This window comes from Pelodiscus sinensis, chromosome 1 (genome assembly GCF_049634645.1).
Source record: "Pelodiscus sinensis isolate JC-2024 chromosome 1, ASM4963464v1, whole genome shotgun sequence".
NCBI lineage: Eukaryota > Metazoa > Chordata > Testudines > Trionychidae > Pelodiscus > Pelodiscus sinensis.
This window is the reverse complement of record NC_134711.1, coordinates 70,305,244-70,325,613: the sequence shown is the minus strand read 5'-3', so window position 1 is coordinate 70,325,613 and position 20,370 is coordinate 70,305,244. Positions and strand designations below refer to the sequence as shown.

Genomic DNA, 20,370 nt, shown 5'->3' with positions numbered 1-20,370 from the left:
TACCAATCCTGAGCATTCACAAATTAAGTCAGGCTCTCCAAAACTGAAATGGCTTAGAAGGTGAGATTTCTAGTAATAAATGTGCAGTTCTTTTTATCTGCCATGTGGTTTCTGAGCCTTCTGGGTGCATTTGTGCCATGTTTTCAAGTTTGTCTCTACAACTGTATGGGCTAGAAATTTTTTCAAAAATTAATGAAAACTGAGATGTTATGTATTCACATGACTCGAGGGGATGAGATTTTCATGAAAAGAACAAATATTGCAAAATGTGCACTAAAATTGCAGTAGATGAGAACACTGGATTTTTGCCTTGCACCACTATTGCACTGTCACATCTTCCCATTGCTATTGTATGTCACAAATAATGCATTATTCCTAATTACTCATATTTGCTACCCATGTAGAAGAATGAATATCTTTGAATGACTTGCATCAAAAGGCAGGAGGTGATGCAGAAGGAAGACAGCCTAGGACATTTGTGCTTTCCTCTATGCTCACCCTCACACTTGGGATGGGTTCCTATAAATATGAAGAAAACTAACTTATTTGCCCTTTTTCTAATTCTTCCTTAAAAACTTTCTTCTGCCATAAAGTCTACAAAATATTTGACAATGATTAGACTGCTAGACTAAGACAACTGATCAATATTGTTTGTTTCCTTGCACTTCCTTGTCTGCCTGTCTCTATCTGTTGCCTCTTGTCTTATACTTCAATTGTAAGCTCTTTGAGGCATGGATGATTTTTTGTTTGATATTTGTACAGCACCAAGCACAATGGGGGGGGGGGGGTCTTCATCCATTTCAAGGGTGCTTTGGTGTTATGGTAATACAAATAATTAATAATAAATTCATTCTGATTTTCCTATATTTGATGTATCTGGGTATTGGAACGGTTTGGGAACCTGATATGTCTTCCTCAGCAGCATTTGCATTGTTGGGTCAGATCTATCTACCCTTAGGTATGTTGAATAGAACATCATGTGGATCCCATCAACCTCAGTGGAGCAGCAGCTATGGGTATAATTGAAAGCTGAACAAAGTTCCAAGTTACTTTCTAGAAAGTCAAAATGGCAGGTCCATAAATGTTACATTTTAGAACTATCATTTAGGAGAGTGTGTGATGTCCCCAAATGTGATTAAAAAGTATCATTCAAAGTAGCAGTCCAGAATCCTGATGTCCAGGAAGAAAGAAAAATTAAGAAATGAGTTTAATGTCTCTTAGAGGGAGTAATAAGAACACTTAATCCAACCTAAATTGGTCAGTCAAGCTGAGCAGAAAGGATATAAAAAGAAAAGGGGAGGAAAGAAACATAGGAGTAGCTGTAGGAGTGATGACAGCTGAATTTCAATATAGTCATTACTAATGATACTTGAAGCACTCTCATAATTATTATGATCAGAAGAACTATGATAGGTTTTATTGGTGGGTCTTATTAATGTATTGTTAAACTTATGTTGCCACCCGGAAAGTGTTATCTGTGGGCAATAGCAAAGTTTGTAAAGGTCATCTAGCATTTGTGATAAATGCTCATTTATATAGTATAGTATAAATGTAAATAACTGCTTATTATTATATAATTATCATTATGATAATCAAAATTTTAAACTAAACATTCAAATGTCCAGTTAAGGGGGAAATACCTCAGTAAAAATCCCCAGGAGACTGTCAAGTAGTTTGAAGAATATTTTTAAAAAAGGTTTATCCCCCTTCCTATTCCATGACTTAGTCCTCTTCCTCTCTCCTTCTCCCTCCCTGATCTCTCCTTCCTTCAGTTCTATAAGGCTGTTGTCCCAGAACCTCTGCAACACACCTCTATTTACATAGTGTTCAATACAGAATTTAGGAGGAGGGACTGGGATTCTCTAATGTAAAGAAAGTGAATACTAATACACAACAATTGCTATAAGAAGAAAAAGCTTTGCTGGCCTATAGAAAAGAAACAAGAGGGAAAGTGAAGAGAAAAAGGAATGATACTGCTAAAAAGAGGTCTGAAAACCTTTCAAAGCAATTTCCCTTTCAGCAGTTTTACAGGGCCATTTTCTTTCCTTTTGGTTTGTTCTTCTTTCTCTTTCATTTAAATGCTGGGATTTTTCTGTTTAAAATGAAGGAAGTAAAAAGCTGAGATGCAGTCTTTGTTGCTTGTAAATAGCCTGAAATTTCTGCATACAGGAGACAATACAAAGCAGAAGGATTATAGTGGCCAGTCAGCATAGAGAGATTTACATACTGTACAGTTATTCAGACACAACTGTTTTGTGATTATGCAAATCAGGCACTCACAACCAGAGTGCAGGGATTTGCATTACTGAGAAAAAAATCTCTACAGTTGTGCCTCAGTAACCTTATAGCATCTCTGCACTTTAATTGTATGAGTCACTGTAATAAAATGACTCCAATCATTTTATCCACAGTAGAATGAACGATGAGACATCTTCCTGAACATTTTGCATGTCCTCAGATGCTTCATACACAACATGGGGGGCAGCACACTGTTCTTTTTTAGGGGAACAGATATCAGCAAAAAGCCAGAATGAGCCCCTATTGCATTTTGTATTAACTAAGCTTAAAGCAGCAATAGTATAATTGGCTCCCTCTCTTCTCCTTGGCAGTAATTTTATTCTCTCATTGTGGGAATCTCCTTGGCCTTTGGTAAGAATAAATTTTTTGTGTTGTAAAGCACATTAACAATGATGAACACCATTTAAACCCAAAACCCTCCCCTCCACTGGAGTTTTCTAAAAAGTAAAGTGAAATTTAACATTTGGACTGGACTCTTGGCTGGCTCTTTAAGAACCAGTTGAGATTTAAATTTCTGCTTTTAAAACCTGTCTGCTGTCTTTGTTCTTATTTATGTCTTCACATTACATTCAGCCTGTGACAATGTTCCAAAAATACACAATTTTTAAAGAATTTGGATTCCCTTTTAATCCACATTCAAATAAATTGGGCAGTTTTACTGAGAAATAATGGAAGGAAAAGTATTTTTCAGGTGTTAACTCTGAACACTGGTCAGTAAAGTAAGGATGTATTTTTGTGGCTGTCATAATGCAAGCCATACATTTAATGGCTTTTTCCAAAATATCCGTGATTTGATATTTCAGGACTTGTGTGCAGAGGTAAGGAGCTGTGACTGTAAACAATTCAATCTACATACCGGCTGTGTCTAGACTGGCCAGTTTTTCCGGAAAATCAGCCGCTTTTCTGGAAAAACTTGCCAGCTGAATTTCCGCAAAAGCACTGACTTCCTATTGTAAAGAAATCAGTGCTTTTTGCGGAAATACTATGCTGCTCCCATTCGGGCAAATGTCCCTTTTGTGCAAAACTTTTGCACAAAAGGGCCAGTGTAGACAGCTGAGATTTGTTTTGCACAAAAAAGCCCTGATCATGAAAATGGCGATCAGGGATTTTTTTGCGCAAAAGCGTGTCTAGATTGGCCACGGATGCTTTTCCGCAAAAAGTGCTTTTGCGGAAAAGCATCTGTGCCAATCTAGACGCTCTTTTCCAAAAATGCTTTTAACGGAAAACTTTTCCGTTAAAAGCATTTCCGGAAAATCATGCCACTCTAGACGTAGCCACCCTGTTTTATACCAGCATAACTATATTGGGTATGAGAGCAATGTTTACCAATATAGTTATATGGGTACAGCCCCACAACTTAGCAGCCAAAATCATGACCCATTCTGTGTCTCCTGCTCCCATTTAACAGCTGACTTGTGGTCACCTTATGTTGCTCTGTATCCCCAGTCCTCTTTTGTTTGGGTGATATACCCTCCACTGCTGGTGACCTGCATCTAGCCCTCATGCTGCAGGCTCTGACAGCTCTTGGGTGTGGTCAGAGCAGGCTTGCTGAAAACACACATGTTCCCTTGCCTAATTTAAAAATCCTGCTCCAGGGCCCTGGGGTGCATCTACACAGCACCCTACACTCGAAATAAGATTCGCAATTTGCCCTATGCAAATTGCATATCTTATTTTGATTGAATTTTGAAATAGCGTATTTCAAACAAGCTTTACCGGAGCGATCGACAAAGGCTTCCCTTGTTGACCGTGGCATGTCTAGACTTCCCTGTTGTGCTGGATCAGCTGAACGTCAGCACAGCACGGTGGCTATGTTTATTTTAATGAAGCAGGGATTATTTAAATCCTTGCTTCTTTGCCTATGCCGAATAAACTCCGTTGACGGAGCCGTGTAGTCGAGACGTAGTTAAAACATGCCTCTAGTACCCCAACCCTTTGTCCACCTACCCCACATAACCCAAAACATCTGACCCCTCCTGCACCCGAATCCTCTGCCCCAGGTCATTGCCCCCTCCTCTCATAGGTCACAAACCAAATTTTCTGCCTCTCCTCCTGCCCCCATATCCCTCCCAGAACCTGCACTCCAATCCCCTGCTTGAGGTCACAACCCAAACCCCTGCACCCTCTTTTGCACTCTTGTCCCCTTCCCCAGGCCACAACCCAAACCCAACCCCCCGAACCATAGTCCCCTAACATAGGTCACAACTTCCTCCTTCACCCAAACTCCCTCCCGGACCACACAGCCCCTCCTGCGCACCAATCCCTTACCCCAAGCTCCCTTCTGCACCCAGCCTCCAGCCCATATCCCACACCTCCTCCATTATTATGGAAGAATGTGTCCCTTGGACACTTTCCAAATACTTGGAGTGGCCCCCCATCAAAAATTATTGCCCACCCCTGGCTTAGCTGCATTCAGTTTCTTGAGGAGCCCCTCTGCACTATGTAACCCTCCTTCAGGAAAGGGGCAACAAGCATCTCTTCGGAGCTCGACAGAGTTCACCGAAGTTCTGCTGATGGAGAACAAGAGAGCAGTAGAGTGCCAGGAGGCAGTGTGGTGCTTCAGTGAAGATCCTGAAGGGCCAGTGGTTTCTATTTCAAAAGAATGATCTGATGGAAACTTTGTGAAGGAACGTGGTAGTGTTTTCTATCCCCATGCACAGATTTTTTCAGAGAGGGGAATAATCTAAAGAATATGTAATACAGATGAAAATGACCAAATGGGTGATCTGATCCACTTCCAGCAGCATGCAGGAATATAGACAAATCTGAATTCTTTTAACGCTTGGCAGACGGACTGGTATTCTGCATCCAGTACAGCCCTTTTTCATCCATTATTAAACTGCATTACATAACACTATTTCTCTAAGAGTTAATGCAGGTAGCAAGAACGAGGCATGTTGAAACGGTCAAAGTAGAGACACCTATCACTTTCAGTATATTATGAAATATCACATGAAACATGTAGGATTTTTAATTTTTCCCAGCAAGTAATTTTAGAGATGAACAGTGGGCAAGCCTCCTTCATCCATAATGCTGTGCACCATGGGAGCTTTTTATTCAAATAAAAGGCAGACTCTCGATATTAGGCTTTCCATTTGTTTTCATTGTTACTTTAAAATGGAAAGATACTTGCTTTTCAAGTAAATTGCTGCCTAGAGACTCTATTCCCAGTCCTGCCAAGTACAGAATTTCGGATAGTACAAACGATTCATGCCCTTAGTCATATTAACATCAAAGCTGAAAAATAAAGGTAGAGCCTATACAAAATTCCAGTCTGCCTCATTTAGATAACACCATGCAGTATAAATGAAACAATGTTACCATTTTCCTAAATGTTTGTTCTTTTTCTTGTTGTTCCTTGTAGTTTTGTTTTCCTAAAGATAGTATCAGGCAATTCTGCCTCAATGTGGTCCGTGCTGGACTGTGCAGATTACCAGACTAATGACATGCAGTCTTCTTGCCATTGTAACACCTCTATTCTTGCAACTGGGAATTTGGAGTGACAGACTAAAGCTGTTTGCTATCAATTTAGCAAAAATTGTCTCTGCCAGATTGCCAAAGTCCATTTAAGAGACAAAAATCGATTAATATTCGGATTTGTTACTTGTCATTATTGGTCACACTATATTATACCTTTCCACAGGATAAAACCGCTAAAATTAAAAAAACCCATAGTCTGTTAAATGTAATGCTTTTCAAATATATTTTAATTTGTTTGTAGTGTTTACTTGCTATTTTTAAAGAGCATGGACATTGTTATGATGATAACTGCAATTAAAAAAACCCCTCTCATTTTGGAGTTCAGTAAGGTATCAAAATAACCAATTTATATGAAATGTTTAAAATAAAAAGGAATTTTATAATGATTTTATATAATATTACCACAGAAATGGTTCTAATAAAATTCTATTAATTGCATTTTATTCTCAGCTTTCAGAACCTAAATATTATTACTATTTATTATTATTAATATATAATTATATGTAGTAAAAAGAGTTAGTCATATAATAATATTTTAGAAATTATATGACTATAAAGTTAATGTTTTGGAAACTGAAAATCAAGCATCAGCATTCCTGGTCCATCAACCTGAGTTGTCAAAAGGTGAACAAATATGGTTTTAATACTTTAAAGTCAAACTGTAGAAATATTTTCTAAAAAAAAATCTAAAATATTTAGCAGTAGTTTTTTACCAGTAGAGTATCTATCCATCTATATTTTACTTACATGGAATTTTATTCAGTTCATTCATAAACTTCTCCTTTAACTTTGAAAATGCATCTTCTTTTCCACCTCCTGCTCCTGGACTGGCAGGTTCTGTGGCATTAATTGGCGGAGAAGCTGCAATGGTGGTGGCTGGTGGTGCGGCCAGCGCCTCATGACGACTTTCACTCACCATTTTTGTTCACAGGGTAACAACAACTGGAAAAATAGAAACAAAAGAAAATATTTAAATGCTTAAAATGGTTCTCATATCAACAGGTCTCAAAGAGGCAAGACATCAATTGATGCTCCAGCTTACTGGGTAAATATCACAACATTAGCATATTGCTTCTTGTTAGTTCATACAATATTTATTAGACTACAGGGAAGCGTCTTTTTCCAGAGGTAATATCAGCTGTAGTTATTACCTTATGATCCTTTTCCAACACTGCTGAGTTTTGAACTGCTGAATCAGTTAGATACCACACAGTTGCTATAACTCTGTTCCATAGATTTAGTTTTTTGCCCTTTAATTTTGAAAGTGTAAGTAAACTTGATACAGCAATAAAGATAAACAAACAGTATGCTGTATTTACAGAACTGTGTGTGTGTTGGTAGGGGGTGCGAAGAATTAGAGCCAAGATTTTTAGTTAAAAATAAATAAATGATGATAATACAATAAATAACTCCTAGCTTTCCTACAAAACCAGTAATATATCCAGTGAAGTAGAATTATACACAACGCAAAAATTGGTTTGCATCCATTCTTGAGTCTCACTTTTCAAAAGTAACTGCCCTTCTACTCATTTCCTATGGCATTTGCTACAGACAGTATTATCTAAAATTATTTACTTGTTTCACAGGTGTATTCATGAGCTATATCTTTGAGGTAGGGAACTGAAGCCAAATTGAAGCACCCACATTGTTCACATATACTCCCACATTAACACAGTTTTAATGTAATGTTTATTGTATGTGCATTTTGCAAAACCTTACGTGAGCTATAGGATAAAGCAAAGACTTGGTATGAGGCCCATGTGGCACAATTTTTAATATCACCTGAGGGTTGGTTGAAATGTTTGCCTCAGTTTTAAACACATTATACTGATGTTCCACTGTGTCCTAAAAATCATTGGTTTGACTAATCATCCTTCATTTTTTATTTCAGAAAACCAGAGGGAGAAGGGATGTGAGAGATAACAATCATTCATTATTGCTTTGAGTATACAATTGTTCTCACGGTCCCAGAAGGAACTTGGCCTACAGCCTTCCATAGAGAAATTTAAATAAAAACCAAATGAACAAAATGAAACACGCAAAAATGAAATGAGCAAAAAAAATTCCACATAGCACATTCATGAATTAAGACCCAAATCTTTCTCACCTTATGTCATAGATCGGTGGGTCTATTCAAGTTATTCAAGTAAAAAAGATAGTCTCTTTTTTTCTTTAACTTTATTTTTATAAACTCTAAAATGATTCAGGAAGTAACTTTAGTACAAGTCTAACTTTAAGCATGGGTCTAACTTTCAAGTCTAACTTTTAAGCGTTGAACTAACTTGGGCTATTCAGACATTTAACACATAGACATACATTTAAGTGCCTTCCTAAATCAAAGCCACAATCTAGCATTTCCAGTCTCTGAAAGAGATGGGACCAAAATATGGAATTTGTCTTGTTGTGCAGAAGCAACCCAGGTCTGGATGCAAAAAAAGGTGTTAGACATTGTGATGCTAAACATCACGGTGCCTAACTGCTGGGTGCGTAGAAAAATCACTGGGATTCACAAAGCCAGTTAAGCACCAGAGGTCCTGTACAGTAAATAGGCCAGAGATAGGAGCCAAACTGCAGAGAGGCACCTGTTTCTGCTTGCGACACTTGACTGTAAAGTTTCTCCTAGTGTTAGGTCCCTATACCATTTTTGCATGAGGCTGAGGAGGACATGGACTTCCTCTCTCACAACATTTAGCACAATGCTCCGGGTACTCATCTGGAATGTTGGAGACCCACCACTTCAATTCCCACCTTGTCTGAGGGGGAGAAAGGAGTTGCCTGCAAATCTGCCACCACTGGGATGCTATAACTATTGGACTAGAGGCTTTTCTCAACCTCAACCTCTTCCTGCTGAAGCTGTTGCACTCTGGACTCTTGGCAGTGTAGTGTTCCCTTTTTGTTGCCCCAACAATTGCCCAAGCGGACCTTTGCAACTAAGGTGTTATGCGGGGTCTTTTTCAGATCTGAACAATATATGGTAAGAGGAGAAGGTGGAAGACCACCTTCAGAAATGGCACAGATGCCTTCCAAAACTCTTTTTTGATTGCCAACAATCTTGTATGCTCAGTGTTGTGACACTGGCTAATGGGTCTGGATCCTCTCCTGATGACTAATGGTCTGGACTTCCCTCAGGCCTTTGGGACAGCATTCAGAAGCACATTAACTATTTTAAAAATAGTTCCCATTGGCTGTGCCCTGCTTTGCTGTTCCGGTCTTTAGATGAAGGGGGCTAGAGACTCACTGAGTTAGTCAGCACAGTGACAGCTTCTTGCCACCAACAGTTAGCATTTGGTATTTGCTTCCATTCTTTTCCAGTATTTAAAATATCTGATGATGTCTGAAAAGTGTGCATTCTGATCAAGTGTTTTCCAGCTTATGGCTCTTGGAAGAGCTGCTGTTTTTTAACCTACTGTTTCCTGACGGACTTCTGTCCTCCATAAGCTTGTTATCTGCCTTTATGCAAACTGGATTGGCTAAGTACTCCTACCTGATTATTCCTAGCTGGTCAAACTGGAATTTGGCGACAACTCTTGCTGTTCAGATCAGAATCTGTCGGCGCATTTTTTGGACAGAATCTGTCTGTGCATTTTGTAGACCAGGGCTAGGTGACACCATGTTCCTGGTTTGGAGCATGTTGTAAAAGCTCCTCTTACTAATCACTTTGGCGACTTGTCGTGTAGGGTCCTGCATAACATCAGAGCAATCAATCATTTTGTGCAGCAAATTACTGCTGAGGTGTTTGCACACTATCTCTTTTGCTCAGTTCAGACAACCATGCTTGATTCCTTGGTTCAGCGTTTCCCAAACTATGGGCTGCGGCGCATACCGGGCGGCAGGAAAAAAATACCAGGCCTCAGTGTGGTTGCCAGCTCCTGGGGTGTTCCAGTCTCCGGGAGAACCCGTGTGGCACCGGGTCCGCCAAGCCCTTGGCCGGCCTGGGCATAACCTGCAGCCCGATGTTCTGGCTCCCGGCAGAGGCGTAGCTAGGGGAAGTCGGGGGAGGAGGAGGAGGGGAGAGCCGGCCACCGGAAGCAGCACTGGTCAGGGGAATTGGGACGGGTTTTGGAGATTGGGGGGGGGGAAGCCGGTGGAAGCAGAGCTGGCCGGGGGGCAGAGGGCTGGCCGGGAGATCGGGAGGAGGAGTAGGGGAGAAGCAGCTGCTGGAAGCAGGGCTTGCCTGGGGCATCGTGGCTGGCCAGAAGAGATTGGGGGGCCGGCAGAAGCAGGGCTGCCGGGGGGGGTGCAAGTTCAGGGGTAGGGAGCTGGCCAGGGAAGATAGGTGCAGAGGGAAAGAAGCGGCTGCTGGAAGCGGGGCTGGACATGGGCAGCGGGGCTGGCCAAGGGAGATTGGGAGGAGAAATGGGGGGAGAACTGGCTGTCCGGGAGGGGGTTGGGGGAAGTGGGGCTGGCCAGAGGCACAGCGGGGGGAGGGGAGAGGGGAAGCAGGACTGACCAGGCCATATGTAGATCTCATGGTGCTGCCCACATTCCCCCCCCCCCCCCCAGAAAGCACAAGTGAGTCCAGCCTGGGGATTCTATTGTCGTCCCCCCACCCACCCCTCGAGTAGTTGCGAACTGGCTGGCTGGTAGACACACGCATGCAGCCTGAGCACATTTACCAGCCAGGCAGTTCGAAACTACAAACTGATACATCTAGTAATAATAAAACGTACCTAATGAGAAAATACCAGACATGTTATATGTTTGGTATTTTCTCAGTTTGTTTTTTATGTGTTTATATTTTTGGGCTGCAAAAAACAGTATTAAAAAAAAAAGGGTTCCAACTAAAGTAAAAAGTTTGGGAAATCCTGGTTTAACCAGCTTTCTGTCTGTCTTACAGTCCATTTATCCAATCCATATTCCTTAACTTGCTGGCAAAAATATTGTGGGTGACCATATCAAAAGCTTTGCTAAAGCTGGCACTGGGGGCTTTGGGAGGACCAGAAACAACTTATTTGAATATTCATCATTTGATTAATGAATATGCAAATATGCAAATGAATGTTACCGGTCCTCCAAAAGTTCGTGAATGGATTTACTGGTCCCCGTGTCAAAAAGTTTGGGAACCCCTGCCTTGGTTTCTTTGCAGCCGATTTTCAGTGGTTTGGGATGAGTTTTCTCCAAGTCCCTTCTTGTTCTGGGACAGAGATACAGTGCTCTCATGTGGCTGGTTTCTTTCCTGCCTAAGTTTTTATTGGGTCTGGCAAAACTAGCCAGGGGGGGGGGGGGGGGCAGGCTTTGGATGCTGCTGGCACCCTCGACTGCATGGCAACAGCACACACAGGCTCCAGCTTCGGCTCCAGTGCTTGAGTGGCTGGGCAGCACAGTGGCCGTACTCCCAGCCTTGAGCTTCCCCTAAACTCTCCAACCCCTTTCTTGGAGCCCTTCCCAACCCCAATCCTCTGCACTGAGATCCCCCCCCTCAGCCCCCTGCCTTGCCTCCTGCATTCCCCCGCCTGGAGCCCCTCTACCCCTGCACCCCCACCTTCTCCCTGCCCTGAACTCCTCACACTCCATCTGACATTCTTATAGGTACTGGCTTTACACAGCCCCCTCAACCCTCTGTCCTTCCTCCCCCCAAAAGGAGAGGGCCGCAATAGAACAGTACCAGTAAGAAATTTAAGTTACTTTCACCCCTGCTTGTAGGGAATATTTCCTGAAAAATAAATCCACATAGGCACTGAGTTTAGGCACCTACAGGTTCTAGTGGGAGTGTTGTGCATCACAGTCTAGCCTGAAACAAGTACTGAGGTGCCCAACTCCTTTTGTGCAAATAGATCTCAGTGGCTGTGCAGCAGCAGCAGCAGCACTGATGGAGGAGAGAGTGTCTCTGTGTTCCTTGTCCTGCTCTTTGCACTTTATCTCACTCTCTATATTCTGCATCTGCCCTGCCCTGTCTAATAGAAGAGGAGGAGGAGGAGGAGGATGCACCATCTGATCTGACTTTATCTAATATTTCATTGCTCATGTTATTTGCAAACATGGCTGTCTATTTACCTACTACCTATAAGGTGTAGAGGCAGTTCAATAGTGGCTTCATCCAAAGCACACTTAAGTGAATGGAGTCAGGTGTTATGACTGAAACTCCCCCTCAGTCACCGTCCACAATTACATTAGGGCAAAACATGCCAGCTATTTCAGATGGAAGGCTCTGTCTCCATATGCTCTGCTGAATGCCAAATACTAGGAAATAAAACACACAGCGCTGTTAGCTATATACTCTAGTGTTATTTTCCCTTATAGCATTTTGTCAATGAATGTCAGTTAAATCAGAAGCAGAGTCTATGATATATCATAATTAAATTAAAATTACATTGCTTAATTGTAATATATTGCTTAATTATTTCAGGCCTGGCAGTTGAATATTCTGGCTTGTAATAGAAGACACAGTTTACAGTGATGACTTTCCGCTAATTAAAAATTAAGACAAATGTTGCAATTTATTTACTTATAATTTTGGAGTCACATTTTATAAAGTGTATTGGAAGAGCAAATTTGAAAGGTTTCTTATAAAAAAGTAAGGAAAAATAAAAAAACAAGTAGATTCCTCTGTTCTCTAGGAACAGTCCTCTCTAGAGTTACAGTGCAGTTAGAGGTCGCTCTATCTAATGAGGCATGCACAAATACTCTGAATGTGCCATAAAGCCTCCCACCTTTGCATGCCAAAGACAAACATATTTCTAAAAGATGTGTCAGAGCCTTACAAAAAGAAAACTTGACCCAGAAAAGTTCCCTGCAATAAATTTCAAGCTTCTGAACAATATGTATGTACACAGAGATGGCAACCAATTGCTGCAATTATGAAATTACTATTTTACTCCACAGTGAGGATATAAACACTGCAGTGTCATTATGATAGAGCATGGAGTTGGAGTAATTAGTGTACTGTTCTTTTATAAAATAAAGGTTACTTTTATATTACAGAGTGTTTGTTAAGGTAAAGCTTTACAAACAGCAGATTATTTGCCATTTATGAAGTGACAGCCATAGGCACAAGCGCACACACAAACATATAAGGATAAGAAATAAGTAGCTATGGAATTCAGTTATGATTCTCATCGCAGCATGAATACACTTTTATTATATTATTATATTGACCTATGTGGAATAGTAATGATGGATTTTTACAGTTATTATGAGAAAAGGTGAAGCTTTCTTGTGTTATTCTAATTCAAAATAGTTTAATAGTGTCAACACTGTGTGATTTTGAAATACCAGACAGACAACTCTTATCCGTATCCATACTGATTCCTTCTGCGTATCACTATTGCTATTCACACAGGGTGGAGTTTATTAGAAGTCATATTTAAAACCTAGATATAAAATGAAGACCCAAACAAGCTGATAGAAAATGTGAAAGTGATATTGGGTGCTTCTATTAAGGAAAGTTGTTCTCTTCTATGTAGAAATTTGCAGGAGTTGGAAACTAATTCAGGGAAAGATGGTAATCTGAATCACTGTCAGTAGTGTCATTTCCACTATGCAGGAATTGTCCCCGAAGATAACAGACATTCCTCAGTTTCTTCCAAACTCTTCCTCTGGAGAAGCTATATACCATTTTAGGGCAGGTATGGCACTGTTCAGATATTAGAGAATGAATATTCTACAATCACACAAATCTGAACATTTTCGGGATTCAACAGAGGCAAGGAGGTTTTTTTTACTGAGACACCTGCTTCTGCCCAGCTGTCCCTGTTCATGGTTCTTACAGAAGACCTGCTGCTAGGAGATCTCCTACCCACCGCTTTGTCTACACATCACAGCTTTTAGCAACATGGCCGTGTTGCTAAAAGCCTGGCAGTGTAAACACTGTTTGTCAGCACCGTTGCTGACAAAATATGTCTACCCCCTACTAGCAGGGTTTGTGATGTAGACAAGAGAGCACTTCTGACAATAATGAGCTGTTCACACTGCCACTTGCTATCACAAAATTATTGTCTTTTGGGAGAGGGGGCTTTTTAAGCACCTGTGAATGACAAAACTTTTGTTGTTCAAGTGGCAATGTAGAAAAAACGTAAGGGACATAATCAGATGGGAGGAGGCCCTGGAAATTCTTATAGAATTGATGTAAGCTATGGGAAGGCATTAAATCCATGATTTAACCTTATCTCCTCCCCATCCATAGTGCTGAAGAGGAAGAGGGAATATGCTGCAGAGGCAGCATTTCCCCCTTCCATACACATGTAAACTGAACCTGAAATCTTTGGATAATAAATGGGAAAATCAAAGGAGTACAGTATCATTTGGAAGGATGTTGACCTCATTAGAATTCTGCTTAACCTGCTCTAAAGTGTTCCTGAAAAGAAACTTGAACCTCTTCTAATAGTTTGGGGGAAACTTTTTTTATCCTTTCAAGACATGACAATTAGAGATGTGCAAAATGCTCACAGTGGAAACTCTCCCCACACAAGGAGGTGAAACTTGTCAGTTTCAGGTTTCATTGAGTGTGAAACTCATCAAAGTACATCACCTTTTGACATTCCTTAAGGATGTGCAGACTAGAGTCTAAATCTGTCAGGTTTCTATGGTTTTCTGCTCTCTACGCTGTGGGCATATCAGGTCTCAGAATGGGGTACAGTATGGGTTCCGCACAGATGCAGGTAAAGGATCTGGTGGAGCACCTCTAGTCCTGTTGACATAGAATTGGCACTAGTTCTCAAGGCAGGAGCTTTGAGGTAAGCAGGCCTACCTTGTCTTTGTTTGCTCCTTTGCATCCAAGCTAAATTCAGAAAGGGCGTGTCAGGACTACAGGGTTTTTTCGAAAAAAAGTGATCTTTTTTAGAAAAAACTTCTCCTGCGTCTAGACTGCTGCCATGTTCTTTCAAAAGTAAATCGAAGGAATGCAGCAATTTTTTCAACCACAGAAAACCTCGTTTTATGAGGAATAATGCCTTTTTTTTTAAAGTGCTCTTTCGAAAAAAAGGCACTATGTAGTGCAAACTGTGCTTTTTCGAAAGAGAGTATCCAGACTGCCAGGTTGCAGTCTAGACACTCTTTTTCGAAAGAGGCTTGCAGTCTAAACTTAGCCAAAGGGTGAAGAGGGCAGACATGTTGAGCATAGCACCTTGACCAGTGAAAGACTTACTGGAAAGTGTCTATTTTGTTTTTCTTCCTGTCCTTAATATGAAGCTTTTCAAAGTAGTTTGAGATCTTTGGCAATTTAAAAATATTGCATCTGATCTAGACTAACTCTGATCATCATCAATATCAATGAAAATTTAAAGGAGTAAATAAAGTGATCTACAAAGTAACAACTATATTTATTTACTACCCACTTACAAATTAAAATGGCTGAAACTTTTTTTTTTAATGTTCTGTTATGGCTACTTTCGCACCAGAATAATTTTTGATGTGTGGTTATAAAATGGTGACAAATAATTTTGAACATTTCTTCAATGATTGTGCTGCAGCTATAGTGAAGGAAATGGTTCTTTAATCAGCATTAAATGTAGGAAGTTTGCTTCTAGATTATGCATGATACGTACAGTTCAATGATCTGTTCAGCACCTCAAATATGTTCACCATAGTAATTACAATCAGCTTTGAACATAATTTCCATACACATTCAAAGAACTAGAGATCACTAAATTAAATTAATAGGTAGCAGGTTTGAAATGAAAAAAATGAAGTTTCTCTTCACACAGCACATAGTCAACCTGTGGAACTCCTTGCTAGAGTATGTTGTGAAGACCGGGACTTTAACAGGGTTAAAAAAAGAACCTCATGGAGGTTAGGTCCATCAATATTTAGGTCCATCAAGACTGATTGGGTAGGAATGGTGTTCCTAGCCCCTGTTTGTCACTGGAAATGGATGTTAGGAGAGGGATCACTTGATGATTCTCTGTTCTGTTCACAGTCTCTGGGGCACCGGCAATATCCCACTGTTGGAAGACAGGATACTGGGCTAGATGGACCTTTGGTTTGACCCAGTATGGCCATTCTTATCTTCTTATGTATTTTAGGAAGAAAACCACTCAAATAAAACTAAATACTTGGTAAGTAAAAATTGCTTTAGTTGCGCTATTATTTTCTGTTCCAAGCTACATTCTGTAGCACAATGAAGGTGAGAGACAGCATTATTAACCTTCAGTGACAGTGGGGACAGAATACCCATATACTGTGAACGGAGAAAGATTTCACATTACACTGAAAATTTACCAAATTCCATTAGATTTTTCTTTAAATGAAGTGAATTCATCATTAACAAAATGGAAGCATTAGCAGAATGTCTAAAGATGTCTGAAATAAATGATCTCTTCCCAGGTTTAAATATTCTGGTGTTAATAATACATTTCTTCCTCATTCATCTCCCCATTAATGAAATAGCCTATCTTTTTTGCTTCAGTAACTGACATTTATTTTAAAAAGACAAGCTCCAAAAAGATCTTTTCAAGGCTTTTGTAAAGATAGGCTTGTAGCTATGTTTTCAGAAGAATGGAAGGGTCACGATAAAGATGTTATATCAAAACAGCCATTTCAATACCACCACAAAGCCTTCAAATACAAACTGTATTTAGTACAGTTTTAAAGGAGGTGCAGGAAAGACCCAATGTTTCTGGTGAAAAAGGCAAAATGTGACAGAAATGGAATTTAAGTCTCTCTCTCGGATCTATGCTGCCCTTTATGTGTAAGAAATGTGTGTGAACACTGATGAGCATTATCTGCCTATAGACTAGATCCAGTCAAACTAACTTGAAATATTTTTTGATGAGAATAAAGATTGGTTGAAAAAGGTAATAGCATGAAGGAAGCAGAGAGATATCTGTAGGGCATTTGACTTGGAACCACATGACATTTTTATTAAAAAACAGTATAAAATTAACATTGCATGCATTAAAAGGATGAAAAATTGGCTAACAGCTAGGTTTCAAAATGTAACTGTAAATAGGGGATTATCATCAAGAGCGTTTGCTTCCACTGGGGTCCTGCAGGAATTAGTTCTTGGTCCTGTGCCATTTAATATCTTTCTTAATGAGGTGGAAGAAAATATTTCTTCAAACTTTCAGTGATATGGTAAATAATGAAGAGGAGAGGTCACTGTTTCAGAGTGATGTAGGTCACTTGGTAAACTGGGCACAAGCAAATGATATATGTTATAATATGGCTGAATGTATATATCTGTGAACAAAGACCATTAGCCATGCTTAAAGAATGGGGAACTCTATCCTGAGAAGCAGTGACTCTGAAAAAGACTTGGGGGCTGTAACATTCCAGGGTGCAATCCAGGCCAGTGAGGTGCTTCATCAATCCTGTCCCACAATTTTGGGTGCCCCATAATACCTTGCTGTTGTAGCTTCCAGTGTGGGTTGCTCACAATCAGGCTGTCAGCATGAAGGTTATGCCGAGGGAGTCTGTTGATGGATAACTTTAGCTCTGGTTCAGCAACTCCGACCTCAGCAGCTTGTCAGCTCATTCCAGCTATACACTGGCTTCCAGCAGCCTTGGTTACTATACTTGTGGGGTAACTCCCAAAAAACTCCTAGTCCTGAATTTCCATGCAGACATGTGTTTTGCACTGTCCAGCCTCTCCTGCACTGTCCAGATATTTTAGGTTTGTTGCCACTGTCAGGGAAAAACATACTACACTTTGCTAGTCCAAAGCTCAAACAATTCACAACACAGGATTAATTTTGCTTAAAGAAAAAACAAGTTTATTTTACTACAAAGAGAGAGACTTTAAGTGAGCACAAGACGTTAAGGACAGAAAAATAAAGATAAAACTCTTCCCTTTACTGTAGATTAGTGAACAAGACTTGGTTCAAGGTGAAATCCCTTACCACGTTTCCTGTAAGATTGCTGACCAAGTTCTCAGGCCAGGATCTGCACCCAAAGTCCAATAGCTGTTTCTTTTGTCTTCCTTAAATGAAAGGAGAGCAAGATGGATAAACAGAGGTGGCTTTGCATCTCTCTTTTATGGTTCACTAATCTTCTGGATGTACATTTTCCTGAGGGATATCTTTTGAGGAAGCTCATTTCCATTAAGGACAGAAATAAAGAGTCTGGGGGCACTAGAGGTTCCATGATGTTGTTACATGATCTATTTGTTCCTCCCGATCTTGAGAAAAAAAGGCTATTTGATAGGTGATTTACCATCAACTTTGATGACACCTGGCTAGAGGCATCAGCTTGTCTTCTATCTTTGAGGAACTGGTTTAGCCAGACTTGTCTGGTAAGCACATTTCAGACATAGTTTCAGCTTCTGTTTATAACTTTATATATAATGCTACTACACACATTTCATCCTGATCATATTGACTAGTGAATTAATAGTTTTCAAATGATACCTTAAGACATATTTTTTTGTACGGAGATTATTACAACAATGTGCAGGGTGTCAATGTAGGGATACATTCAGTCACAGGGGCCATAGTGAGTAATCAGTTGAACATAAGGTCTCAATGTGATGCGGTGGCCAAAAGAGCTAATAATATTCTGGGATGCATAAACAGGAATATCAAGTAGAAGTAGAGAAGTTAATTTACCTCTGTATTTGGCATTGGTACAACTGCTGCTGGAATATTGCATCCAGTTCTAGAATTCACAATTCAAGAAGGATGTTGACAAATTGGAGAGAGTTCAAAGTGCAGCCACAAGAATGATTAAAGGAGTAGAAAACAAGCCTTTTAGTGACAGATTCAGGATACTCAATCTATTTAGCTGAAAGAGAAGGTTAAGGAGTGACTTGGTGACAGACTAAGTCAGAGATGGGCAAATTCCAGCCCATAGGCCGAATCCGATCCACAGAGTTAATCGCTGGTGGGCCCCTACTTGAACCTCTGCAGGTATCGGGCGACTGCAACTCTTATTGACTTCGAATTGCCGTTTGTGGCTAATGTGAGTGGCGGGAAGCAGCGTCCCCGTCCATGCCGCTTCCCGCTGCTCAAACGGGCCACGCATGGTGATTCACAGCTAACGAGAGATGCAGTAACCTGACACCTGGGCTACGTCCCGTTTTTGCGCAAAAACTCGCTGAGTGTCCACACTACAAGCGCATTTTTGCACAAGAAAAAGTACAGTAGATTGTTAGAAGACAGGGCTTTCTGCGCAAGAGTTATTTCTCTTTCTACGAGGAATAAGCCTTTTTGTGTAAGAGCTCTTGTGAACGGACAACAGGGGTTTCTTGCGTAAGAAACCCCTATCGGAAAAAGCACAGATGCTCTGATGGCCATTCTGTGAATGGACATCAGAGCTTTCTTGCACAAGAGCGTCCATGGCAGTGTGGATGCTCTCTTGCACACAAGCACATGGCATTGGGGATGCAGTCTTGCTCCAGAACTTTTTGCAGAAGATCTCTTCTGCAAAAAGTTCTTGAGCAAGAAGCCTGCAGTGTAGACGTAGCCCTGCAGAGATGCAGCTAATCATAGTGGTGGCAGACCACCAGGGACTAACCCTGGTGGGTTGCCTTTTTTATTACCCGAACTCTAACTCTAACCCTAACCCTATCTCGTATTACAAGGAGAAGAAATATTTAGTAATGGGCTCTTCAATCTACCAAAGGAAGGTATAGCATACTTCAGTGGCTGGAAGTTGAAGCTAAACAGATTCAGGCTGGAAATAAAGTATAAATTAACCACTGGAACAATTAACCAAGGGTCAGGGCAGATTCTCTATCACTTACAATATCCAAATCAAGTCTGGCTATTTTTCTAAAATATCTGCTCTAGAAATTATTTTGGGGTAATTCTATGGGCTTTGTTATACAGAGGGCTGGAGTAGATGATCTGAATGACCTCTCTGGACTTTAAAATCTTTGGATATTAAGAACAGACTCTTGCAGCAGCAGCTCTTCAACCTTATCAGAACTATGAAGACAACTGACAGCCGTACATAATATTAAAACTGCTTTCTGATGCTTGCCAGTTATATCATCCTGAGAATCTTATCATCTCTATTGTGGGAACAATGTGGCTGAGAGTTGAACTCATACCTTCAGCTTCAATTTAATATGCAGTATGGCCTCCAAAAGTGATCACCACCCAGAGGCACATGTCTAAGCTACAAAGGTCCAGAAACACAAAAATAGTTAGGTGCTTAAATCAGGTGCTAAAGCATCCTAATCCCAGTTTTGACATCTCTATGATACATAAAACTCATGCTGAACATGGTAGACATCTAGATTTTTGCAGTGAAAGTTCCCAGAATGCTTATGTTTCTGCCTCTCTCTAGGCACACAGATGTCTCCCTCCTGACAAAGCCCCAGAGCAATTCAGAAATCAGAAGAATACAGGCATTACCTAAGTGACACGAAGGGCCAGTTGTTGCCCTCTGAGCACACCTACAAGGTAAGGCCACTTAGGCAACTTCACACAACTTCACACAGCTGCGGGATGGGAGGAGGACCTCAGTTATAACTTTAAGGCCTAGGGGTGAAGACACTCATCTCGGATGTGGAATAACTCCCCCCCCCCCAGTTCCAGACTCCCCTCTGCCTCTAGGGGAAGAAGGAAATAATTACTATGGGGTATTCAGATGTGGGTTTCTTTTCAAGCTCTTCTGTTGAAGCTGTTGCTTCACTTCAAAAATCACCACCTTGAAGAAGTCCAGATTTAGGGCCTCATCTAAGCAGACCTCCTGCTTAGATGACTTCCTGAGTCT

At 40.7% G+C, this 20,370-nt stretch overlaps 1 protein-coding gene across 2 annotated transcripts in view; it reads right to left on the bottom strand.

Annotated features, from left to right (window-relative positions):
• SYT1 (synaptotagmin 1) overlaps window positions 1-20,370 on the bottom strand; it is a 520,808-nt gene that overhangs the window by 179,228 nt on the left and 321,210 nt on the right. For both annotated transcript variants that reach the window (XM_075932323.1, XM_075932321.1), the window contains exon 4: window positions 6,526-6,720. In XM_075932323.1, coding sequence (XP_075788438.1) covers window positions 6,526-6,697 — 172 coding nt within the window. In that variant the 5' untranslated portion in view covers window positions 6,698-6,720. The remainder of the gene's footprint in view (window positions 1-6,525; window positions 6,721-20,370) is intronic.